Below are 26,722 nucleotides of genomic sequence, written 5' to 3' on the forward strand. Positions count from 1 at the left end.
ACTGCCACTTGCTTTGCTCACTCTACCTGATTCGGTTTCCACAATAACCCCTAAAGCAGCTGTGGTTATCACCGTTTTACACACGGGGATGTTGAATGTCGTGGGATTAGGGTCAGGGCGCCAGCCACATATACTGGGGCTAGCAGGTTCGAACCCAGCCCGGGCCTGCCAAATAACAATGGCAACAACAACAACAACAATAGTCAGGCATCATGGAGGGCCCCGGTAGTCCCAGCTATGTGGGAGGCTGAGGCAAGAGAATCAGTTAAACCCAAGAGTTTGAGGTTGCTGTGAGCTGTGACGCCACAGCACTCTACCGAGGGCACAGTGAGAGTCTATCTCAAAACAAACAGCAGCAGCAACAACAAGAACAACAACAAAAAACCCCTAAACCTAGTATGTTCAGTGAATACCCTCTGAGAAATGACAATTCCTTACAGATTGCTAGAGCTAACATGAATTTGGGGGACTTCCTCCCTTTGGATAAGCTGGTTGTCAAATGGAGCCTTCCTACTCTCAGGCAGACCGAGGACTTAGGCCCACTTCTCCTGCCCATCTCTTACCTTCTTTTTATTTTTATTTTTATTTTTATTTTTTTTCATCTCTTACCTTCTTAGTGAAGTCCATTCTGACCACTCTATTTAAAATGCAACCCTCCCCCTGCCCACCATCCCCATTCCCAATCTCCTTTACCCTATCTGCCTTTTCTTTTAACTATGGTACTTAGTAATATAAAATTTACTTCTGTATGTACTGTTTGTGGTCTTTCCCTATCTCTCCCTTTGCTAGTCTATAGGCTCCATGAGGGCAGGGAGTTTTTTCTGTTTTGTTCACCGATGTATTTGTGTCAATAGCCTAAAACAGTACCTGCCACATAAGGAATGAGATGAATGAAAGACAATTCTGTGGGAAGATGAAATAACATTATTTTAAAATATGATTTTAAAGCAACATTTTTCATATAGGATTAATTTTACATTTCCAAGGTTAAAGTATAAAAACTTCAGCAGCAAGATGAATGGATCTCTGGCTATTTTGAGATACTAGTTACTGTATTTCTAAAAGAACCAAGAAATTCTTTAATATTAAATATTGTGGCATAAGATTATTGCCCTGGGATAGAATTGGGATGATGTGTACTAGAAAAAACCCAGATGGCCTTAGGTTCAAATCCTGGCTGTACTCCCCATGAGTAGCCATGTGATTTGATCAGTGAAGGTAAACACTCTGAAGCTCAGCTTTCCCCTTGGTAAGTCAAAGACAACGCTATTGGCTAATGAAACAGTTTAAATCAAATTCAAAGTAAGCTTTTTTTTTCTTTCTGAGACTGAGTCTCACTCTGTTGCCCCAAGTTAGAGTGCCAAGGCATCAGCCTAGCTCACAGCAACTTCAAATTCCTGGGCTCAAGTGTTTCTCTTGCCTCAGCCTCCCAAGTAGCTGAAACTACAGGTACCTGCCACAACGCCCAGCTAATTTTTCTATATTTAGTAGAGACAGGATCTTGCTCTTGTTCAGGCTGGTCTTCAATTCCTGAGCTCAAGTGATCCTCCCACCCTGGCTTTCCCAGAGTGCTAGGATTAACAGGTGCAAGCCACCCCTCCAGCCCACGAAGTAAAATTTTATTTTATTTATTTATTTATTTAGAGACAGAGTCTCACTCTGTTGCCCTGGATAGAGTGCTGTGACATCATCATAGCTCACAGCAACCTCAAACTCCTGAGCTCAAATGATCTTCCTGACTCAGCCTCCTGAGTAGCTGGTATACAGGCATCTGCCACAATGCCCAGCTAATTTTTTTTCAATTTTTAGTAGAGACAGAGTCTCACTCTTGTTCAGGCTGGTCTTGAACTCCCAAGCTCAAGAAATTTGCCCACCTTGGCCTCCCAGAATACTAGGATTATAGTCACCAGCCACTTCGCCCAGCCCAAAGTAAGATTTTAAAAAAAGGAATGATTTAATGAATCTTCAAATACTGATCAGCTTCAACAATTACCAACTCATGGCTAGTCTTTCCCGCTCCACATCTCCTACACCCTACTCCCTTCTTTGTATTATAAGATATCCCAAAAGTTGTCCATAAAGTCTCCATACATAGGGGAAATGGGAAATTATAGCTAAATGTACCTTTATCCATAAAATAGTCATTACAAAATTTTATAAAATACAGTATTTACAAAATGTTCTCTATGTGCTGGCTCCCTCTTTGTAAAAGACAAAAGGACACAGATTTTGTTTGTTGCCTGGGTTAGAGTGCAGCTCTGTCATCATTGCTCACTGCACCTCCAGCTCCTGGGCTCAATGACCCTCCTGCCTCAGCCTCCCGAGTGTGCAGACTACAGAAGTGTGCCACCATTCCCGGCTAACTTTTCTTTCTTTCTTTTTTTTTGAGACAGAGTCTCACTTTCTTGCCCCCTATAGAGTGCTGCGGCATCACAGCTCACAGCAACCTTCAGCTCTTGGACTTAGGCGATTTTCTTGCCTCAGCCTCCTGAGTAGCTGGGATTACAGGTGCCCGCCACAACACCCGGCTATTTTTTTTTCTTTGTTGTTGTTGTTGTTGCAGTTTGGCCAGGGCCAGGTTTGAACCTACCACACTCTGTATATGGGGCCGACTCCCTATTCATGGAGCCACGGGCACCGCCCCCCAGCTAACTTTTCTATTTTTTTAAAGATGGGGTATTGCTATGTTGCCCAGGCTGGTCTCAAAGTCCTAGCCTCAAGCTATCCTCCCCTCGACCTCCCAAAAAGCTAGGATTATAGACATGAGCCATTATGCCCAGTCTTCATACTATTTTGAAGAAAATCCCAAATATATTATTTCATGTGCAAATATTTTATTTTTTATTTTTTTGAGACAGAGTCTCACTTTGTCCCCCTGGGTAGAGTGCATGGTGTCATAGCTCACAGCAACCTCAAAATCTTGGGCTCAATTGATTCTCTTGCCTAAGCCTCCCAAATAGCTGGGACTACAAGTGCTCGCCACAAGGCCCATCTATTTTTAGAGATGAGGTCTGACTCTGGCTCAGGCTGGTCTCGAACTCCTAAGCTCAAGCAATCCTTCCACCTTGGCCTCCCACAGTGCTGGGATTACAGGTGTGAGCCATTGCACCTGGCCATGTGCAAATATTTTAGTATAAATCTCCAAATATAATGTAAGGATTCTTTAAACCGCATAATCATATCATTATCTCATCTGAATAAAATGAATAACTTGTTATCATTAAATATCCAGACGTGGGGCGGCACCTGTGGCTCAGTTGGTAAGGCGCCGGCCCCATATTCCGAGGGTGGCGGGTTCAAACCCAGCCCGGGCCAAACTGCAACCAAAAAATAGCCGGGCGTTGTGGCGGGCGCCTGTAGTCCCAGCTGCTCGGGAGGCTGAGGCAGGAGAATCGCTTAAACCCAGGAGTTGGAGGTTGCTGTGAGCTGTGTGAGGCTGCGGCACTCTACCGAGGGCCATAAAGTGAGACTCTGTCTCTACAAAAAAAAAAAAAAATATCCAAAGGTGTTTAAATTTCCAAATGTCTCAAATGTTTTTTAAAAAAACTTTTTTAAATTTATTTTTCTTAATTTTTATTTATTTATTTTTCGAGATAGAGTCTTATTATGTCGCCTTCAATAGAGTGATATGGTGTCATAGCTCACAGCGACCTCCAACTCTTGGGCTTAAGTGATTCTCTTGTCTCAGCCTCCCAAGTAGCTGGACTACAGGCACCCACCACAATGCCTGGCTTTTTTTTGTTGCAGTTATTGTTGTTTTAGCAAGCCTGGGCGGTTCGAACCTGCCAGCCTCGGTGTATGTGTCTGGTGCCGTAACCACTGTGCTATGGGTGCTGAGACTATTTTTATTTTTTTCGAGACAGAGTTATTTTGTTCCCCTTAGTAGAGTCCCATGGCATCATAGCTCATAGCAACCTCAAACCTCAACCTCAAGCTGGAGCAATCCTCGTGCTTCAGCCTCCCAAGTAGCTGGGCTACAGGTGCCTGGCATAATGCCTGCCTATTTTTAGAGATAGGGTCTTGCTCTTGCTCAGGCTGGTCTCCAACTCTTGAGCTCAAGCAATCCACCTGCCTTGGCCTCCCAGAATGCTAATCCCAACATTTGCATTCTGCATGTGTAACCTGACTCAACTGAATTTTCCACTGAAATATAGTTATTGGAGAAATATGGGTAAATTAATTTTCAGACACTTTATTCATTTTGTTTTCCATGTATAAAAAGTGACAGAAGTAGTGCCTCATGAAACTCTCCTTTCACCAGCCTCCCGATTTCCTTCCTACTTCTTGGGCTCCAAAAATATTTGCACAGTAGATAAGTGAATGAATACACAAATGAATGAATACAGAGATCATACTATTTGAGAATTAGTAAGCAATGAACTCCAAGAAATACAATTCCACTTAAACAGAGTAACCATAGCAATCTCTGCATGAGGAGAATAAATCTCATGTCCCCACTTTTGGGATCAAGTCATAACCTACACAGTCAAACACCAACACGTTAAGTCAGTGGATTCCACGTTTCTCCCCAGATACTCCGAGGCTGGGATTGCAGGTGTGGTCCACTGTGCCTGGCCAACAGTAGGTTTTTATGTTCACCTTCTCCTACTGTCATAAGGCATATACTTAAGCTTATATACAAAATATAATAAAATGCCATATTGAGATACGAGCTAACATTTACTGAGCACTTTGTTATGTGCCAACTGCTTTATACAAATTATCTCATTTAATCATTCCAACAACCACGTAAGCCAGGTACTTTTCATTACCCCCATTTTGCAGATAGGGAAACTAAGGCAAAAGTAGGCTAAATAACTTGCACAAAGTTCACACAGATAATAAGTGGGTTAAAAAAGAAAAAGCCAGGGCTCCGTGCCCATGGCTCAGTGAGCAGGGCGCCGGCCACATACACCGAGGCTGGTGGGTTTGAGCCTGGCCTGGGCCTGCTAAACAATGACAACTGCAACCAAAAAATAGCCGGGCTCTGTGGCAGGTGCCTGTAGTTCCAGCTACTTGGGAGGCTGAGGCAAGAGAATCACTTAAGCCCAAGAGTTGGAGGTTGCTGTGAGCTGTGACGCCACAGCACTCTACCAAGGGTAACATAGTGAGGCTCTGTCTCAAAAAAAAGCCAGAATTCCAAACTAACTTTTGTGCTGACACATTCATTAAGATATGTATGTATATGCGGATACAAGTACTGTACTCAAAAAGTGGAGCTGAATTAGGTTCATTAAAATATAATTGTACAAGTAAGTACTTACCTGTGTAAATCCCATTACCTGTTGAGAAAGGAAATTCTGGCTGGGAATATATTAATATTTTGCAGAGCAAATAATGCAACTGTACTGCCTGGCAGCCAATTTCAGCCTCTTCCCTGGGGAATGACACCCTAACTGTGCTCTGCATTTGCTTTGTAGAGAATCTCTGTGTATGTGGGTTTTGTGCAATTTCATTCATTTGAACAGAGCTGAAGGAATAAATGGTTATTCTGTGACTTGTGCTTGATTCTGCTGTTATTAAAAGAGAATGATATTTGTTCACCTCAGTCTGCATCATTACCCTCCTTTTCTTCATAGGAGAAAGGGAAATTTAATTTGATTCTATTAGGTCAAACAAGTGCTGTTGTTTGGTTTTTCCCACTGAAGGCATATTGGACATCTTATAAAGCATTTCCTGGAGTGTGGGGTGGGGTTGGGGTGAGATGGAGGAGACAAAACAAAGCATTTCAATGGATCTCTTTTCTCCACAGCTAAATTAGTTGCCAAATGCCCAGTGAAACATTTAAAATCACATTAACACAAATCCACACGCTTACCGGCTGCCACTCCGAAGGTAAGGAAGAGATAGTGCACATTGGCGGCATAGGCGCTCAGCACCCAGCCCAGGGAGTTGACCAGCCCTCCCACTATGGCCGTCCGGCGGCAGCCGCAGGTGTTGATGAACAGGCCGATGAAAGGTCCTGTCACAGAGCAAGGGAAATGGAATTGACTAATGGCACTTGATTTTCATTATTTCTTAGTAAATCTTCATGTGAAGACAAAGAATAAAATGTTATTAGAGCTGTTAAAACAAAACAAAAAATCCCACATTGCTTTGTTTTTTTTTTTTTTTTTTTTTGAGACAGAGTCTCAAGCTGTCACCCTGGGTAGAGTGCTGTGTCATCACAGCTCACAGCAACTTCACACTCCTGGGCTCAAGCGATTATCCCGCTCCGCCTCCCAAGTAGCTAGGACTGCAGGCGCCTGCCACAATGCCCGGCTATTTTTTGGTTACAGCCATCATTGTTGTTTGGCGGGCCCAGGCTGGATTCGAACTCGCCAGCTCAGGTGTATGTAGCTGGCACCTTAGCTGCTTGAGCCACAGGCACCGAGCCTTAGTGCTCCAGTGGCACAATCGGTTAGTGTGTGGTACTAACATGACAGTGCTTTTTCTTTCTTTTTTTTTTTTTTGAGACAGAATCTCACTATGTGGCCCTCAGTAGAGTGCTATGGCATCGCAGCTCACAGCAACCTCAAACTCTTGGGCTTAAGTGATTTTCTTGCCTCAGCCTTCCAAGTAGCTGGGACTACAGGTGCCTGCCACAACACCCAGCTATTTTTTGGTTGCAGTTATCATTGTTGTTTAGCTGGCCCAGGCTGGGTTCAAACCTGCCAGCTTGGGTGTATGTGGCTGTGCCCTACCCACTGAGCTATAGGTGTCGCCTCCCACATTGCTTTATATGACAAAAAAACATTAGTGTGCAGAGATGGCATTAAATAATTTCATCACAGAGCACAAGGTTCTGGGTTTTCATCAAAGGCAGACCTGAAATAAATATTCATTCTTTTGTCTACAACAGAGGTCCTGAACTAGTGGTCTAGGGCTATATCCACCTGTGATGCATTTTGTTGATCCCAAATTAATTTTTAAAAATGTCTGGAATCCTAGCACTCTGGGAGGCTGAGCAGGACCAGATTGCTTGAGTTCAGGAGTTAGAGACCAGCCTGAGCAAAAGTGAGACCCCGTTTCTACTAAAAATAGAAAAACTATCCAGGCGTTGTGTTGGGTGACTGTAGTCCCAGCTACTCGGGAGGCTGAGGCAAGAGCATCTGTTGACCCCAAGAGTTTGAGGTTGCTGTGAGCTATGATGCCACATCCCTCTAGTCCGGGCAACAGAGCAAGACTCTGTCTTACAAAAAAAAAAAGAAAAGAAAGGAAAAGTCTGGGATCTGTTGCCAACATTTAAAAATTAAGAGAATTCACAAAAAATACAGTGGCTACCCAGACTATCTTTCCAGGGTCAAAATTGGCTGGAGTTGTATAGTCGTGGCCCCTGTTCAGCTGGCTCACACTCCTGGCCTCCTTTACATTATCTGTGTTTACGCAAAAGTTTTGGATTCCAGACCTAAAAGGAGCACACAAAGCGGGTTCTCAGAACTTCTATGTTTCAGATAGGGAATGGATTGCCTGTTTTCGAGAGGACACCCAAATGGAAGACATCGTCTTGGCTGTATTCACCCTCCAGCCCCTGCTGACCTGCACGCTCCCGTCTGGACTCACCAGGCTGTGTTTTTATGGCCCCGTGTGGAGATTCAGGAGTATGTTTCGTCATGCAAGATGGGACAGTCCTCATAGCAGTGCCATACTTTGTGATACACATTCTGATTTGTGTCCTTTGCTTTGATATTCTAGTTTTTAATTGTCAACCCTCCTTGTTACCTTCCTGATTGAGGAAATTTCTGAAGCTGAATGCTCGCTTGTGATCAATGATTCCTTTTTCAAATAGCAGTCCAGCTCTTAGAATACAATGGGAGGGATGTATAATACCCAATATTCAGTAAGATGGTACATTTTAATTATCTAATTTTTGATCATTATTACCGTGCATGGTGATTAAACCCTATATGCAGGTGGGAATATTTCAAGTTAAAAACTTGTTAAACTCTCAAGAGCTACTTCTTGTTACCCCAAACTGAAATAAAATTTTCCTTTAAAGTTCTAATGTATTTATATTTATTTGCATTTTTATATATATTTGCATACAGTCTGCTAACAAGTTTTTTTCTTTTCTTTCTTTCTTTTTTTTTTGTCTAGTGGTTTTCAGAGGACCTAATCCTAAAAATTATGTTGGTAAAGACTTATTGATTTAATTAACCCTGTTACATTATAGGAAATAATCCAGTAGATAAACATCTTAGAATAGCCTATTTATATATATATGATGTATAGCATAAAATATGCACATTATGGAAATAATACATAAAATAAGCACATTGATATAAACATCTGAGGGAATTACTGGGGGCAAGTGAAATTCAGATAGCATAAGTTCAAGATGTTTCTTTGATTTTTTCACACATTTTTATTTTTCTAAACTCCTGGTCACTTGACCACACCAAACATGGATGAGTGGGTAAAAAAGAGAAAAATGCATGACTTGTTGGCCTGCTGTTAATAGCCCTTTGAAAGGTCAAGAGATCATAGTTCAGTAGCACAATCATATTTTCCACATTACAGAAAGGACCCAGAGCAAGTTTCTCTGAGACTCTGTATGTCTCTGAAAATTGCATTAAGGTGGCATTTGGGGATAACAAAAGGAGTTAATTCCCAAATCAGTGCAAATATTCATGCCTGGTGGAATTTCATGAATCGAAAAGAATTAACTGCTTTACTGATAAAAACATTACGTTGTTAGTTAACCAACTCTTGCTGGCTTGGAGCCTCAGGCATTTATGATTTGCAGATGGGCAAAGCCAGACCCACAAAACTGATGCCTCCACAGTTACAAAATCGTACCTTAAAAACAATTAAAACCCAAGCTTTCTGACTTTTAGTTTCATTTTCTAACCTTTGCTTGGTGATGGTCTGCTAGTAGCTCCAAAATAGAATTGCCATTTCAACAAAATAAAAGAACTCCCCACATCATCTAGGGAGAGGAGAATATACAGTTGGGTTCTGTCCTTTGGCCATGACTCACGCTTCTGTAGAGTAATTCAGGGTTTGGGAATAAGAGCATACTCATTATCAGACTTTTCCTCTTTGGAAGGAATCTGAATCTTGGATCATCTCCCACATAATAAATTGTCGTGTTGCTGCCGGGAACACTCTCAGGAAATCAACATGTTTTGCCTACCCCAGCAGGTGATAGGTTGGAAAAAGCTCAGGTGAGCACAGGAGAATCTGAGGTGAACCTTAGCAGGAAGAGTTAGGAGCCTTTAAATCAATGGCGCTGTGCCTTGGTTGAACACTGGAGTCACTTAGGAGCTTAAAAAAATAGTTCTGATTCTTGGAGCCCATCCCAAGAGATTCTGATTTAATGTTCTTGGTGCAATGTGAACATTGGGTTTTGTCTTTTTTTTTTTTTATTTTAAAAATAAAAATTTTTTTTTTTGTCTAATTCCATTTTGGCAAACGATGGGGTTTTTTAAAGCACCCCAAGCAGATCCAATATGCAGCCAGGATTGACAACTGACTGCTTTAAATCTACTTTGCAAGTAAACTACCTTTTTTTGGCTTATGGATTGACCTCACCATAATATGGTGTCCACCAAGAATTCATTATTCAGACAGCTATCATCAAAAAGGCTGCTGTGGATACGAATGAAGTGACTGATTACATTTCATTAAAAGTTAGGTCTGGGCACAGTGGCTTGTACCCGTCATTCTTGTTCTTTGGGAGGCTGAGGCAGGAGGATCTTGGGAGGCCGGGAGTTTAAGATCAGGCTGGGCAACATAGTGAGACCTCCTGTTTCTACAAAAGATTTAAAAATCAGCCAGGCATAGGGGTGTATACCTGTAGTCCCAGCTACTCAGAAGAGGCAGGAAGACTGCTGGAGCCCAGGAGTTAAGAGGGGGCAGGGAGCTACAATGATGCTATTACACTATAGCCTGGGCGACAGAGTGAGGCCCTATCTCTGGAAAAAAAAGTTGGGACCTTTTGCTAGACGTGGCAGATCCATAATAGAACAATGGAAATTTATTGAATCTCTCATTATAAACCACTACCCCTTTTTTCCCATTAAAAAGGGATTGTCCAAAGGCCAGGTGCAGTGGCTCACTCCTATAATCCCAGCACTCTGGGAGGCCGAGATGGTTTGATTGCCTGAGTTCACAAGTTCGAGACCAGCCTGAGCAAGAGTGAGACCCTATCTCTAAAAAATAGCTGGACATTGTGGCAGGTGCCTGTCGTTCCAGTTACTTGGGAGGCTGAGGCAAGGGAATTGCTTGAGCACAAAAGTTTGAGATTGCTGTGAACGATGATGCCATGGCAGCACTTTACTGAGGCTGACAAAGTGGAGACTGCGGCGGCGCCTGTGGCTCAGTGAGTAGGGTGCCGGCCCCATATGCCGAAGGTGGCGGGTTCAGGCCCAGCCCCGGCCAAACTGCAACAGAAAAATAGCTGGGCGTTGTGGCGCGCGCCTGTAGTCCCAGCTGCTCGGGAGGCTGAGGCAAGAGAATCGTATAAGCCCAAGAGTTAGAGGTTGCTGTGAGCCGTGTGACGCCACGGCACTCTACCAAGGGCGGTACAGTGAGACTCTGTCTCTACAAAAAAAAAAAAAAAAGGTGGGGGTGGGGTAGCCCAAATGTGCTTACAATGCTTAGAAAATCAAAGTGATGTGTATTATTCACTTCAGATAATTTTCAGTTCTCATTTGATGTGGTGGTGTCATAGCAGAGCCAATTTTGGAGAAAAGCGGACCAGGACTGATGCCTATTCTACACTTAAACTGGCTGTTCAACCTTTAGTGAGTTACTTAAAACCTCTGAGTGTCCCCATGTTCTTTCTCTGCAAGATCAAAATAATGGTCTGGCCTCCAGGGTTGCTGTGGGATGTAATGAGATAACATACAGAACCTCCACTTGGCAGGTAGTAGGTCATAAAAAAGGAGAGCTGTTACTGCTGCTTTCTGGCTTGGAAAAGTTCCCTCATGTTGCCCAACAGCTCTGCAGCCGCCTTGTACCAGGAAGTTGAGAAGAATGAATAGCAACTTAAGGTCACGATAGATGGAATAAAAGTCCTTTCATTTATATAGCCATGAGGTCTGCTGTGTTATGATTTCTGAAGCTCAGGGCCAAAAATGTTTATCTGGCAGGCAGCTTTCCCTTTAGAAAGATTAGTGGATAATCTGAAATTCCACTCTCTGGAATTCAGGGTCTCTCAAATGGAATTCCACATACACAGTTACCTCTCAATTAAATTAAAGATGACCATCACATTTCACCATCACTATGTGTTAGGTGTTCTAATTTTGAGGATCACCTTCAAAACCACATACCCAGTAATTTCAGGGCTGGTTTCTACCACTTATTTCTACAGAACTACAATTATACAATATCTACAGAAATACAATATCTAACGCAACCTTATTGGGTGATTTGGAAAATACCGGGACATTTCACATCCCGGCCTTTTTCTGAGTCTTTGCTATTGCAGGCACACACTTCCTAGATTGAATCCATTTGTGTTTCATTCTATCCCTTAAAAAATATTTTTAAAGAGGTGAGAAAGCTGGATGTTATGTGTTCTAAAAACATAGTTTTCTTTTACTAATTTACTGAGACAGTAGAATCCCAGCCAACATAAAACATGAACATTGCCTACATTAAAATAAACCTACCTACTTTTCCCATTTGACTAACAGTCCTAGTTTTAACAAGACCAATGCAGAGTTGAAGGAGTCAGTTCAATACTATCACAGGAAAAAACAATTTATCTCCCATTCTCTGATACACATAATGCTGCCTTTACTTTATTTGAAAACTATCAGTACTAATTCCTTTTTATAAACAAACACACATATACACACACATACAAGGGCATGTGCATGCCACACGTCTTGAGAAATAACACTTTGTCCTTGTTTTCTGTCATTCTACATTACTATTGTTTTTGATGTTGCTTGTATTCTCAAAAATAACCTTGACTAAATGCCAGCCAAGATCAACAAGTGTCTCAGATGGAGTCAATCAATTAATGACTAACGTGGAATCCTCAAATAGGCACAGGTTCCCATCAAACTTACGCCTGTCATATACATACTCTCACAAACCCAGAAATAGACCATTTATATTCCCAATATGAAATCTGCAAAAATATTTGAAATTAAAAAAAAAAGATGTAAACATACGGCTTTTACTGTAAAATGAAGAAAACAGAAAAAAAATTAAGATGTAGTGGTAATTACTTCCGAGGATTGTTAAAGAGAATTAAATAAAATTTAATAAGTAAGGAAGCACCTCATCTATAATAGATGCTTATTAAACATTAGTTGACGGTAAGGGTTTTTTTATTTCCCAAACAAAAATGCATTAGCCATAATGACATTATATTTATAATAACTTCCAGGTTTAGTACCTCCAATTTTATAAGAATTATTTTTATAGATTGCTGTGCAGTTAGGTTTAACTAGTAAAAATAAGAATATGTACCTATTATTATTTCTTTCTGTTATCTATATCAGTAAACTTTCTAAAAAAAGCTTCATAGATTGGGCAGTGCCTGTGGCTCAGTGAGTAGGGTGCCGGCCCCATATATTGAGGGTGGTGGGTTCAAATCCAGCTCCAGCCAAACTGCAAAAAGATAGCTGGGTGTTGTAGAGGGTGCCTATAGTTCCAGCTACTCAGGAGGCTGAGGCCAGAGAATCACCTAAGCCCAGGAGTTGGAGGTTGCTGTGAGCTGTGATACCACGGCACTCTACCAAGGGCAATAAAGTGAGACTGTCTCTAAAAAAAAAAGCTTCATAGATTTTTCAGTAGCAGCTGATCTAATAATATTTTAAATTAAAAAACATAAGAATTCTTGAAATAAGATTGTTGCTTAATTCTAAAATTTTTATCTTTTAAAAACATTCATAAATGTTAAACAAGAAGAGTTTTGTAATGATAGATAATAAGTTATAACAATAAAGAAAAAAGAGTTTGGGACAAAAGAAATAATTTTAAATGATCAAGTTTTAAAATACTCTAAATATTTACAACATTCTAATAGACATATCACATAAAAGGACAAATATTGTATGATTGCACTTACATGAGGCACTTAGAAAAGTCAAACTTATAGAAACAGAAAATAGAACGGTGGTGGCCAGGGGCTGGTGAGGTGGGAATGGGGAGCTTAATAAGTACAGAGTCTTTATTTGTTTTTTTGAGATCGGGCCTTGATCTGTCACCCAGTCTAGAGTATAGTGGTGTCATCACAGCTCTCTGTAACTTCGAATTCCTGGGCTCATGCGATCCTCTTGCTTTTGCCTCCCAAGTAGCTGGGACTACAGGCGTGTGCCACCGTGCCTGTTCAGGGTTTCTGTGGGTTTTTTTTTGGAGACAGAATCTCAAGCTGTCATCCTGGGTAGAGTGCTGTGGCATCACTGCTCACAGCAACCTCAAACTCTTTGGCTTAAGTGATCCTCTTGCCTCAGCCTCCCAAGTAGCTGGGGCTACAGGTGCCCACCACAATGCCCAGCTATTTTTTGGCTATAGGTGTCATTGTTGTTTGGCAGGCCCAGGCTGGATTCCAACCTGCCAGCTCCAGTGTATGTGGCCGCCACCTTAGCCAGTTTTTCTGTTTTTTTTTTTTTTTTTTTTTTTTTTTGTAGAGACACGGTTCCACTATATTGTTCAGGCTGGTCTTGAACTCTTGGTCTCAAACGACCCCCTGCCTTGGCCTACCAAAGTGCTAGGATTATAGGCATGAAACATCATGCCTGGCCTAGAGTTTCAGTTTTGGAAGTTAAAAAAAGTTCTGGAGGGCCAGGCAAGGTGGCTCACGCCTAAAATCCTAGCACTCTGGGAGGCTGAGGTGGGTGGATTGCCTGAGCTCACAGGTTTAAGACCAGCCTGAGCCAGAGAGAGACCTCATCTCTAAAAATAGCTGGTGTTGTGGTAGGTGCCTGTTAGTCCCAGCCACGTGGGAGGCTGAGGCAAAAGAATCACTTAAGCCCAAGAGTTTGAGGTTGCTGTGAGATATGACGCCACCACACTCTACCAAAGGTGACAAAGTGAGACTCTGTCTCTCAAAAAAAAGAAAAAAACCCAAAAAGTTCTGGAGCTGGATGGTGGTGATGGTTACACAACAGCATGAATATACTTAATGGCACTGCACTGTATATCTAAAAATAGTTAATAAGGTAAATGGAACGTCATATGTATTTTACCACAGTTAAAAACTGGTAACCAGTAACATCTAATGTCTAATGTTTCAATGATATAAAGCCTTCCTTACAGTGGGGAATTGTCATTTTATAATTATTCAGTTTTACAACAGGTCACAGAAAGACATACCCACGATCAAGGTGATGCCCATGCTGAGGGAGCTGACCCATGCGGTCAGGCCCCGGCTCTGGTGGAATTCTTCCAGCCACTCCACATTGAGGACTCCCAGGGCCATCTGGGAGCCCATGATGAGGATGTGCACAAAGAAAGACGACAGGACCATCATCCAGGCCCAGCCGCCATCAACGTCTGGGTGGGGCTTCAGTGTCTTCTTAGCTTTAGCGTCATCTTCAAAATCATACCCAATATCTTCATGACTTGTATACATTTTCCAAGATTTTCCTGAAATGCATGTTACAAATAATTTCACTGAACATCAAAACAAAAAATATCTTTATCTTTTTTGGGCAGTTCCACCTCCCCATCGCAACTAAAGCAGCTCCAATGTCACCTCAGGTCATCAGAGCCATCTTTGTCATTAACACGTTTTGCTTTTTCACAGGAACCTATTTCATTTTTATAGCTATCATTTATGTAGGTATTACAATCTTGCAAATAGACACAGAGACGTGAGGCGAGGTTTCCACGGTCTCCCAACCAGTAGGGAAGAGCAGCCAGAGGGGAAACCAGGATTTGAACCCAGCTAGTCCCGACTCCATTGCTCATAACCTTTTCTCTCACACAGAGATGGATCCTGACAGGTGATAAGAAGGATGTCAGAGAAGGAATACCAGGCCTCAGAGAGCCTTTCAGGGCAGCTTGACTTTGCTGGGGGCCCTGGCAGAGGATCTTGCTCTTAGGTTTTGGGAGAGTGTTGAATTTGCTTGTATGGCCAGAATGGATTAGTTCGGGGACTGGCCAACTTAGGAGAGACCGATAGGGTAGAAGGGCAATGTACTGTCTTACAACGGGAGATACGGCTTTGTAATAATTGTTTGATAAAACAAGACACATACTTTTATCCCCTCCACCCACCTCCATTCCCAGCATTTACCTGGGAAACTTAATGAGGTACTAGAGAATTACTTAGAAAACAGGCAATCAGACTAAAGGAGTTTGGATAGTACAATGATGCTACAGGTCACCAACTAGGTGACCTGGGTACCTCCAGGCAGGAGCCTCTCTCTCTAGGCAGGAGACCACGCTGGGCTCCTGTGCCAAATAAGAAGCATGGAGTTTATCTCACATGTATGAACAGCCATGGTCTGAATTTGCACCAGGAACAGACACATTGAGGTTGGTGTTGGCACAGATCTATCTCTTAAGATGTTTGGAGGAGAGAAGGGAGGCTGGATAGAGCTAGATGATACCAGGTCAGGAAGGTTTGTTTTCTTTCCCCTTTTCTTTTTTTTCTGTCATTTTTAGGATGAGAATTAAGAGGTGTATAAAGACTGAGGAAAAGGAGCGGGATGGGGGTGGGGCAAAGAGTGAGAAAGACTAATCCTGGAGGAGGTGGGAGAGGGTTGGTCTTAAACAGGGAGAAATACCAACCCCCTGAGTCTGGAAGGAGGGACTGGATAGAGCTCAGGTGGTAAGTGGCGGAAGGGGAAGTCACATCTGGTGGTTTAATTTCTTGGTGAAGCAGGAAGTTAGGTCACTGGATGAGAATGAGGAGGGCAGAGGTTGTATCAGAGCCTCAGTGTTCAGGATAATGGAAGACACTGTTGCCTACAAGTGGATACAACTGCTGAGCGGTTCCAGGGTCGAGTGGAGTCCTGCAGGGCCCAGCGGCCTGGGTATGGGCTGTGGAGCACCAAGGACAGTGCCAGGGAGCACTCTGCCCCAGATCCCAAAATAAGGGGGAACACTGTCTATAGACAACATAAAAACAACAAATGACTAAAAGTTGGTCTGCTTTTTTAGTTATCACTACATGCCAGCAATTCGAGACAATAAAACACGGATAAAATATACCTCCCTGAGAAAAATGTTCTGCTGGTTTAAGTTCCAAACAATTATGTTGAGTTTTCATGAGATAAATGTACCCTTCCAAATGGCCGGTTTTTATTACTCATCCTTTTGTGAACATTGTGTTCTATACATGGAATTTATTGCAGAGAACTCCCGGTTTTACAGTTGACCCTGGCACAGATGTGGCCTCAGCTAAACACGTTAGTTTTAAGAGTGAACTGTAAGTTCAGAATTGGCGCTTACCTCAAAAATCTGTAGCTGCAACTCCTACTCTGCTATACGCTGTGACCTTTAATAGGACATTCAGGATGAACTGTGCCAGCACAAGTATTGTCAAGAAAAAGAACGAGGGGCGGCGCCTGTGGCTCAGTCGGTAAGGCGCCAGCCCCATATACCGAGGGTGGCGGGTTCAAACCCGGCCCCGGCCAAACTGCAACCAAAAAATAGCCGGGCGTTGTGGTGGGCGCCTGTAGTCCCAGCTACTCGGGAGGCTGAGGCAAGAGAATCGCTTAAGCCCAGGAGTTGGAGGTTGCTGTGAGCTGTGTGAGGCCACAGCACTCTACCGAGGGCCATAAAGTGAGACTCTGTCTCTACAAAAAAAAAAAAAAAGAAAGAAAGAAAAAGAACGAGGACTGAGTCACTTCTCTTCTATCACTCTGTGTGCCCACTTGGAGAGTTAACTTTTGTTTACAATTTAAAAATCGTGAAACAGGATGCAAGACTGTAAGGTGAAAAACTTTGGTTTGGAAAGTGACATCTTTAGTTAATACAGAAATGTTTTACACAATCTGAACAATATCTTTAAAACTGAAATCTACTCTTCTTTTAATTATTTTAAAAACGAACAAGAAATAATAATTATGATTGACTATTACATGATTATTACTTGAAAATTGTTTTCTTGCCATGGAGGAGGGTGGTGTGAGAAAAACAAAAGCTTCTGGGTGTCAAAAGACACTATGCAGCTTGCAGTTGTGGGGCCTCAGCAGCTTCTGATGTGGATAGGTACGTAGGAGAGGGAAACACATTACAGTAAATTGCATAGCACCTACAGCCTGTTTCTGTCCCCAAACAAAGAATTCTGAACTCTATGTGGTCCACAAAACCTAAAATGCTCACTCTAACCTTTTACAGCAGTGTTTTTCAAGCTTCTTCTTTTTTTCTTATGGCACATTTGAACCTACAATTAAACTTCTATGGCATACTTATATTATGTTGATAAACAAAAGACAAAAAAAGAATATGCTTACTGTGCTTTGAACTTCTTTTGAAAATAATTTCAGAACTTAAAAAAATTTTTTTCTTTTTCTGAGACAGAGTTTTGCTATGTTGCCCTCGGTAGAGTGCCGTGGCATCACAGCTCACAGCAACCTCCAACTCTTGGGCTTTAGTGATTCTCTTGCTTCAGCCTCCCAAGTAGCTGGGACTACAGGTGCCCACCACAACGCCTGGCTATTTTTTTTTTTTTTTTGAGTAGTTGTCATTGTTGTTTAGCAGGCCAGGGTTGGGTTCAAACCCACCAGACCCAGGGTATGTGGCCAGTGCCCTAACCATTGAGCTACGGGCGCTGAGCCAAAGCTTTAAAAATTTTTGCGGCATACCTGAGATCCTCTCATGGCACAATGGTTGAAAATCACTGCTTTATAGGAAAAGTGTGCTGACTCCTGGTCTATAGCATTGGTTCTGGCTGAGGTTTTATTGGGTGGGTCTGTTGGAAAAGCTGGGTGCAGGGGAACAAGGAGACACCAGTGGATCTGCCCCAGGGCTCATTTTCTTCCTTTCTCTCACACCCCATTCTCAGTTTTGTTTTTTTTTTTAATCTTTTAAATTATTCTCTCTCTTCAGATAATTGTCTGGTTCTCAACAGCTGTTCCTGCCTGGGTCTTTTCCCAACTGTCCCTCCCACTACCTCCTCACTACCCCGGTTGCAGGATGTGATAAAATGCTGAGCTTGTCAGGTAATTTCCCCAGTCCTTCATGTTATAGTTAGGATGAGTCTCTTGAGCTATTGGACACAACCTCTTCTCCTTCCGACTGTCTCTCCTAGCCTCCGGGCCTTCACATGCTCATCCTTTGAGTTTCAACTAAATTATAATAGTGAACACTTGAAACAGTGGAGGGGGACCTCCCTGTAAACATCTCTAATATTCAACATCAGAGTACTCATTCAATCAATCCATCATGGTATATAATACAAACTTGCATCAAAAACAAAGTTCCTACTTCAGCATGGCCTTCTTTCCTTGTCTTTAAAGAGCCTTGGACAACTTTAATTTTGACATAAACAATAATCCCTTTGCTGTGTGTCCATGGGAAGAAAAGACCAGAGCAAAACAAAGAAAAATGTTGAAATATTGGATGGAGATTATTCTTTGGGTAATGGTCTTACAAGGAATTTTCCCCTTCTGTTTACTTATCTTATTGGTAAAAAATTCTAAATAAACATATATTAACTTTATTATAAGAAAATAAAGGTCACTCTCTTCATCTTCTAAAGACCATTGGGTAAATTAGTGGCCAAATTGTAAAAGAAAAAAAAGACAGACAATTTTGAGGACCACCTCTTTGGGGAAGTCTTCCACTTTGTCTTGGACCTGTCTGCCACGCCACGCACTCCCCTCCTAACTCACTGGCCTGCATGGGGCTAGAAGGAAGAGGGCCTAGAGGATGAGCCTTGAAAGAGTTCAGAAAGGGTTGGTGGTTGCCTTCCCTCTGTTCCTGTTAATTGTATGCAGAGTCCCAAGGAGTCAGAAAAAGGAGAACCAGGGAGCTTGACACAGGGTGTGAAGGGCCCAGTTGTGTAACAATGTCATTTTATAATTTCTGGGACAAGGTTCTACTATATTTAATAAGATGAAACAACAACTTGGCATTTTTTTCTAAAGTCCTTTTATAACTAAGAAAGGCTTTGAAATAATAATAAAAAGTTATAGTTTTTCAACCCATGGGTTGAAATATTAAGCACTTTTCTAAAGCAATGTTAAGAACTTTATCTTCTTACTGAATTATTTATTTTATGGGTTAAGAGATGCAGTTGCCATCGAACTGCTTTCAACATTTCCAGTTTATTTGTTCATAAATAAATGACACCGAATAGCATTTAATGGACAAATTTTATTCAAAAGGCACAACCCTGCACATAGAATATAGTATCAAATGGAAAGTGCTGGCAGCAGGTGGGGGAGGGGCAAAAAGCAGTCCTTTCAGATCCTCGGCCTATCCCAACAGAACTGGGCAATAAAGTCATTTGCATTTCACTCTTAAATCTCTCTAAAGGTAATTACTGTTTTGACCAATCACAGCTTATTGTCCAACTAGTTAACTAAAATAAAAGACTACAGAAAAATAAGTGTTTATCTCCCCACCTCCAAGTTTGCTTTTAGCATTTTGCATTTACATAATTATAAGATGAAAAATCATCATCTTATAATCCTACTCTGCAGCTGAAGAGAGAGAGGTAGACCTCAGGGGAGGTACCTGGACCCCCAGACTCCATGTCTTTCTTCAGCACATGGCCTTCAAGCTCCTCCGGCTTCTCCACATCCTGACACACAAGTGAAATGGTGACACCACCGTGGCACTTGGGGTAAATGAAGGCAGTGAGAGTGGAGTTTGCACCAGGGATCAGTATGGAAAAGTAACCCATGGTGGGCACTCCTACTGCTGGAAGCTGGGCCTGTAACACCACAGCCTTGCCCTAAAGAAGGTGAAGGAAGGAAATGGTGAGATAATGGGAACAATAGTCAACCTCTTTTTTTTTTTGTAGAGACAGAGTCTCACTGTACCGCCCTCGGTAGAGTGCCTGGCGTCACACGGCTCACAGCAACCTCTAACTCTTGGGCTTACACGATTCTCTTGCCTCAGCCTCCCGAGCAGCTGGGACTACAGGCGCCCGCCACAATGCCCGGCTATTTTTTTGTTGCAGTTTGGCCGGGGCTGGGTTTGAACCCGCCACCCTCGGCAGATGGGGCCGGCGCCCTACTCACTGAGCCACAGGCACCACCCAATAGTCAACCTTCTATTCTCCCCAAATGTGAGTTCGTAGACTGAAAAAGAAACCATTAAGTTTGGGGTACGGGTAATACATGCAGGCTATGAAACAGGGTGGGCTGCATAGTTAACCTGGTAATAGGCAGAAATGAAAACAACAGATCTTTCTGGAATGTATCAGAGATTGGAACAAAATCTAATTTCCTATAGCTCTGTTACAGGAGGAAGTTTTACAAGCAAATCATTTTTAATTGGGCTTTGTCACTATGTGGCATGCGGTGAGCTCATTACACATGAAAAGCAAAGGAGGAAACGCCAGTTAACACCAAAATTAGTCCCCTCAAAATGTGAACAGAGCGAGGTAGTAGTAGGTCGCTCATCGGTGCAGGCGTGCGGCGGGTTCACCTTTAATTCGGCCTACCAGTTTCTTCTGCCTGGTAGACCTGTTGTGTACAGGAGATTCTGGGCTTTTCGAGGGCGCGCTTTGGAGGCCAATACACCCAAGGGGCTGGGCTGAGCTAGTGCAGAGACAGCGCTGGAGAAACCGGGGGTCTCGGCTAAGTCCACGGCTCAATTAGGGGACCTAAACGTGTTAAGTTCCTGGTCTGGGTCAAGGGCTGTGCTGGGTGGCTTCTGTACAACTATTCTATCCAACTGGCGTTAATGTCCCCAGAGCACAGATGAGGAAACCGAGTCATATGTCGAACGGGGCAATGACTTTCAGAGAGGCCAAACTAGCAAGTGGGGAGCCTCAACCTGTACCTAGGCTCGCAGGATTCCACAGCTTGTTCTATCCCTACCCCCTGACTTACTCTTTACCTGTCTCTCTCTCTCTCTCTCTCTCTCACACACACACACACACACACACACACACACACACACACACACACACACACACACACACACACCTGCACACAAAGAAGTCGTGCAAGGCAAAAGATTATTACTAATCCCTAACACTAGGTCTCAATCATCCTTGTTAATGATCCTGAACCAACTTTTCCGCAGAAAGAAAACGGCTTAATTGGCAAGCAGAGCTGAGCTCCTAAAACATCGTCATGGCCTTGGCAGCATAGAGCCTCGACATGGCTGTCCCTGGTCCCTCGCCTCAGTTGGGTCTCTGCTTTCCTCCTTGGAGGGGCCTCTTCAGACCCGCTAAGTGGGGGGAACATCTGCGCGCTGTGGACGCGGGATACTGCCCGCGGGATCGGCCTCGGCGCCCCACCCTCCGAGCGCTCCCCTCTCCTCACCGAGTGCCCGCGCACTCTACAGGGAAGCCGGGCGGTTTGCAGTGCCACAGCCTGTCCCCAGCCGCAGCCGGGCGGTTTGCAGTGCCTGTCCTCAGCCTCAGCCCCTGTGTCCCACCCCCATCCCCGTTTGAGTCTCTAGCCGGGCCCTGGAGCGCGGCGGGGGAGCGCCTTTCCAGCTAGTCCGGGGTGCCCAGGAGGACGCGCGCGGGCAGCTGGGCCGCAGGCAGGAGACGCGCGCCCCAGGCTGGCGGGCGGCCCGGGGCCGCGGCTTCCCCCGCCTGCCAGTTTCGGGCAGCGGCCTGGGCACGACCACCGTGCCCCGGAACAGACCGACAGCCGTCCCCGTCCCTGCCCCAGGCTCGCGCCGCCCCTTCTCGAGGGTCCCCGGGGCGCAGCGGCCCCCAGAATCCCCGGCTCCGAGATGCCCGCGGCGCCGCACGGCCTCGGGATACTCACCGCCCGCGGCCCGCCGGGCTGCGGCCTCACTCGGCTCCCCGCCCGGATCCCCGAGGTCGCTGGTCTGCTCCGAGCCGGCGGAGCCGCTGCGCGTAGCGATATGTTGCGATGTCGCCCATCATCCCGGAGATGCCGGCGTCTCGGCTCTCCGCCCGGCTCCGTGCGCTCGAGCGGGGCTCCCCGGCTGGTCTGCCGCCCGCCGCCAGGCCAGGTGTGCACTTGGCGGAGCTCAAAGCTCCACGCCTCGGTGGTGGCTTAAAAAAAGGTGCGTCTGGAGGTGCCCGACCCTAACTAGGGCTTTCTTCCAATCGGTGCATTTTCAAATCTTCAAGCTCGTTCATTCCTGTATACCGGCTAATTCTGGTTTGGCAGGAAAGGGAAAAAAAAAAAAAAAATGCAGTCACCTCACAGGCACACTCTTGTGGCCGGTCGAAGTTTCTAGCTTTGGCTGAGGTTCCGCTAATGGTCTGCAGTTGCAACTGGGGGAAAGGGCTGAGACCTAATCCAGCAGACAGGTGGGGACAGAAGTGTCTTCCACTCTCTCCGAGATTGGAGAGAAGGGATGAAACAGACCCTCATTGGAGTCTGGGCCACAAAACATGGCAGTTTGTAGGGAGAAGACAGGACCTGCAGGACCTCCTATATTCCTGGCCAAAGAGCTCTGAAAAGGTCTCATTCTTCGTCCCGCTCTGGGTACCGCCTCTCCCTGCAATGCCTTTTATCTACATCCGTGGGCACCGGGCACAGATCGCATCTCCGTGCGTCTCACCCTGTTCCCAGCGGGGCACCCAGCACAGTGCGTTGCCCTCAGAAAGTTTTCCTTATTTTATTATTATTTTTTTTTTTTTTTAGTTTTTGGCCGGGGCTGGGTTTGAACCCGCCACCTCCGGCATATGGGACCGGTACCCTACTCCTTGAGCCACAGGTAAAGTGAACGTGTGATCGCTGAAGCCAGCGCGATTTTACTTCACTTGAAAGATTTTGTAGTAGGCTTCTGCTGTTGTAAGAAATTGTCACAAACTTAGTGGCTAAAAAAACACAAAAACCATTATTTTGCGGTTCTGGCGGTCAGAAGCTCGAAATGGGTCCCAGGGGGCTAACATGATGGTGTTGGCACCCAGAAGGTTTTGTTCCCACAGGCAGTGCTAGGGGAGCCACCGGCTTCTGGAGGCTGCCCACACTCCTGGGCTTGTGGCCACTTGCTCTGTCTTCAAAGCCAGCCATGTCCATCTTTTGCACCTTCCTCCCACACTTAGGTCCCTTATGCCTCCTCTGTTCTGTCCTCCCTGTCCACTTTAAGGATCTGAGGGATTATGTTCGGCCTATCTAGTTAATCCAGATAATCTCCCTATTTTAAGATCAGCTAATTAACAACCTTAATTCCATCTACATTTCTAGTTTTCCTTTTGCTATGCAAGGTAGCATATTCACAGATTCCAAGGATCAGAATGTGGGCATTTCTGGGGGACCATTAATCTGCCTACTACAATTTTTTTCTTCCTCCTATTTTCCTTTCCTTTCCCTTCTTTTCTTTTTAACCAAAATGAAAACAAACAAACAAACAACAAAAAAAAAACCTACAACAAAACAAAACAAAACAAAAGATCACCCACATGTATTTCACATTGCCATTTATTATATGAACTTTTTTTTTTTTTGAGACAGGGTCTCAGTCTGTCACCTGGACTACAGGGCAGTGGTGTCATCATAGCTCAATGCCAGCTTAAACTCCTGGGCTTGCAACTGTTTTTCTGCCTCAGGCACCAGGGTAGCTGGGACTACAGGCACACACCACCACCATGCCCAGCTATGTTTTAATTTTTATTTTTTGTGGAGATAGGGATCTTGCTTTTTGCCCAGGCTGGGCTTAAACTCACTTCAAGTGACCCTCTTGCCTCAGTCTCCCCAAATGGTGAGATTATAGGCATGAGCCATCACACCTGCCCTGAGCTCTTGATTAAAAAATAATTCCATGGTGGCGCCTGTAGCTCAATGGGTAGGGAGCCCAAGGGTGGCGGGTTTGAACCCAGCCCTGGCCAAACTGCAACAAAAAAATAGCCAGGGGTTGTGGCAGGCGCCTGTAGTCCCAGATACTTGGGAGGCTGAAGCAAGAGAATCGCTTAAGCCCAGGAGTTGGAGGTTGCTGTGAGCTGTGAAGCCACAGCATTCCACCTAGGGCGACAAAGTGAGACTCTGTCTCTAAAAAAAAAAAAAAAAAAAAATTCAGAACATTGTGAGAAGCTATGGCTAAGTGAGGGCATTCTGATGAAAGGGTAGGCTTAGATGGTCTAAGTGTCTTACTTTTGCTGATGAGAACGTGAGCAAATGGCTAGGTAATGGCCCTTGGGTCATCCTTCTCAGATATCACTCACTTCAACCAGGCTTTTGATAGCAAGTCAACACTGGGTTTCCTGGCAAGTACCCCAAGTACAGATGATATCCATCTTGTTTGCAAAGAGGTCTCAAGATTTTTAAATCTATTTTGTTCTCTGAAAAGTTGTAAATTTATTGAGGTATAATAGATGTAGTATGAACTGTACATGTTTTAAGACTACAATAGGATGAGTTTTAGCATGTCTTTGGAACCATTGCCTCAATGAAATGACTCCAGAATTTTCCTTTTGCCCTTTTGCAATCCAATCCTCATCCCACCTGCATATCCCCAGGCAGTCTTTAATCTGCTCTCTGAGAAGCTTCTACTCTGGATCAGGAAGGCTTTTCTGATAATTTTTTTTTTTTTTTTGAGGCTCACTATGTCTCACTATGTCACCGTTGGTAGAGTGTCGTGGCATAACAGCTCACAGCAACCTCAAACTCTTGGGCTTAAGTGATTCTCTTGCTTCAGACTCCCAAGTGGCTGGGGTTACAGGTGCCCGCCACAACGCCTGGCTATTTTTTGTTGTTGTTGTTGTTGCAGTTGTCACTGTTGTTTAGCTGGTCTGGGCTGGATTCGAACCCTCTGGCCTGGGTGTATGTGGCCGGTGCACTTCCCACTGAGCTATGGGCGCCGCCCCTTTTTTTTTTTTTTTTTTTGAGACAGAATCTCATTCTGTTGCCCAAGGCTAGAGTGCTGTGGCATCAGCCTAGCTGACAGCAACCTCAAACTCCTGGGTTCAAGCAATCCTCCTGTGTCAGCCTCCTGAGTACCTGGGACTACAGGTGCCTGACACAACATCTGGCTAATTTTTTCTATTTTTAGTAGAGATGGGGTGTCGCTTTTGCTCAGGCTGCTCTTGAACTAAGCTCAAGCTCAAGGGATCTGCCCACTTTGGCCTCCCAGAGTGTTAGGAGGTATGAGCCACTGCACCCTGCTTCTGATAAATCATTTCCATTTTACAAGTACCACTTTCACCTGCCTGGTTTCTCACTGACACAGGTGCATTGAAAGCAGGCCCAAAGCAAAGGGACCTAATTGTGATTCACGGTTGGTGTACCTGGCTTAAATGAATAGAAATCCACTACCATTAGCACGAAAATATTTAAAGTAGAGGAACCTGACTGTATTTCTTGATTTTTAGGCAAATTACATATTGTCTCACAGTAGCAATCTTACCATTAATAGAATTGTATTAGGTAAAAACCTTGCCCCTTAAGAAGGTAATGTGATTCAAGGGCTGTCTCTTAAAGTCTTCCTTCTTAGTTCCAATCATGCACTCCTCAACAGATTGTATAACTCTACTTTGGACTTAGATGGAACTAAGAATATGGACCTTGATTTTGGTGGTTTAATGTTGTGGATTAGGGACAGAATGGGATAAAATCAGCTTTTGAGGAAGTTGCCAGCACAGAACATTGACGTTCTTAGAGAAATGCCATGAAGTGTTACCCCGACTTCTCCATTCTTGTAGCCAGTCCAGGTATGAAGATGACCTGGAACTTGCATGGTGACCAGGGGACATCCTCTGTTCATCTCTCAGGGCAGAAGGTAGCTCTCCTTGTCACTCTTCTGAGTTTAATTTAGGGAGACTAAAGACTTCAGTCCAGAACACATTGTGCCTAAAACGTGAGCATGCTCAGAAACCACATGGTGCAGCCAGGAGAAGCTTTATGAAGGAGGGAGATGCTTTGTCTGAGCCAGGACCAGGCACCCAGTGCTGTGCCAAAAGCCTTGCCACCTTTTGCCCTTTAGGGTCAGTCTGTGCTCACCTAGCATTCTCCCTGTGACTGAATTTCTCTTTCCTTAGGTGCAGGTGTTTTTATCATGTGGGGACTCTGGTTACGTCTGGTCTTGGCAGGCTTCTTCAATCTTCACCTGCAACCAAACTAGCCTCCAGAGGTTTCAGACTTCAGCAAGGCTGGGCAGGTGTTGGGAATGGGTTGTGGGGGGTGGCAGAAGAAGGCTGGTAGTCTTACAGCAGCCTTTAGCAGCCTGGAGGCTCATGACAGTTGTCACACTGGAATGACATTGGTCATGTCTTCCAGGTACCCCATAAATGCATTTTCAGATTTCAACAAGACCTCATTTTTATGCTTTATCCATGACACACGTGTGCTGATAGTTTTTTTCCAACTATTCATTTGTTCTTTCATTCAACAAATATTTGCTGAGTATCTATTATGTGTTTTTATAAAGTGCTGGGAACACAGCAGTGAACAAAACAAACACAAATGCTTTCCCTCATTGAGCTTATATTCCAGTGAGTGGAAGGGAACTCGTAAGCAAAATGAAGTACTATAAGACCTATATATATGAAATATATATATTTCATATTCATATTATATATTTCATATATATTTCATGAATAGAAATCCACTATATATTCTTTCATCTTTCATATATATGTTTATATATATATGAAATAAATATAAGCAAGTATGGATAATTTGCAAGGTTGTGGGAAGGAAAGCTTCAACAAGAATGTGATGTCTATAGGAAAGTGCAGGAATGAGCCATGAGAATGTCAGGAGGAAGCTCTTTTCTAGTG

At 43.9% G+C, this 26,722-nt stretch overlaps 1 protein-coding gene across 1 annotated transcript in view; it reads right to left on the minus strand.

Annotated features, from left to right (window-relative positions):
- Positions 1-22,184, minus strand: part of SLC16A14 (solute carrier family 16 member 14) — a 30,958-nt gene extending 8,774 nt beyond the window's left edge. The window contains exons 1-3 of the mRNA XM_053597183.1: positions 21,798-22,184; positions 14,260-14,532; positions 5,819-5,962 (exon numbers count right to left, since the gene is read on the minus strand). Coding sequence (XP_053453158.1) covers positions 5,819-5,962; positions 14,260-14,518 — 403 coding nt within the window. The 5' untranslated portion in view covers positions 14,519-14,532; positions 21,798-22,184. The remainder of the gene's footprint in view (positions 1-5,818; positions 5,963-14,259; positions 14,533-21,797) is intronic.
- Positions 22,185-26,722: the final 4,538 nt, after the last annotated feature.

The sequence above is a fragment of the Nycticebus coucang genome, chromosome 7 (assembly GCF_027406575.1).
Source record: "Nycticebus coucang isolate mNycCou1 chromosome 7, mNycCou1.pri, whole genome shotgun sequence".
Lineage (NCBI taxonomy): Eukaryota > Metazoa > Chordata > Mammalia > Primates > Lorisidae > Nycticebus > Nycticebus coucang.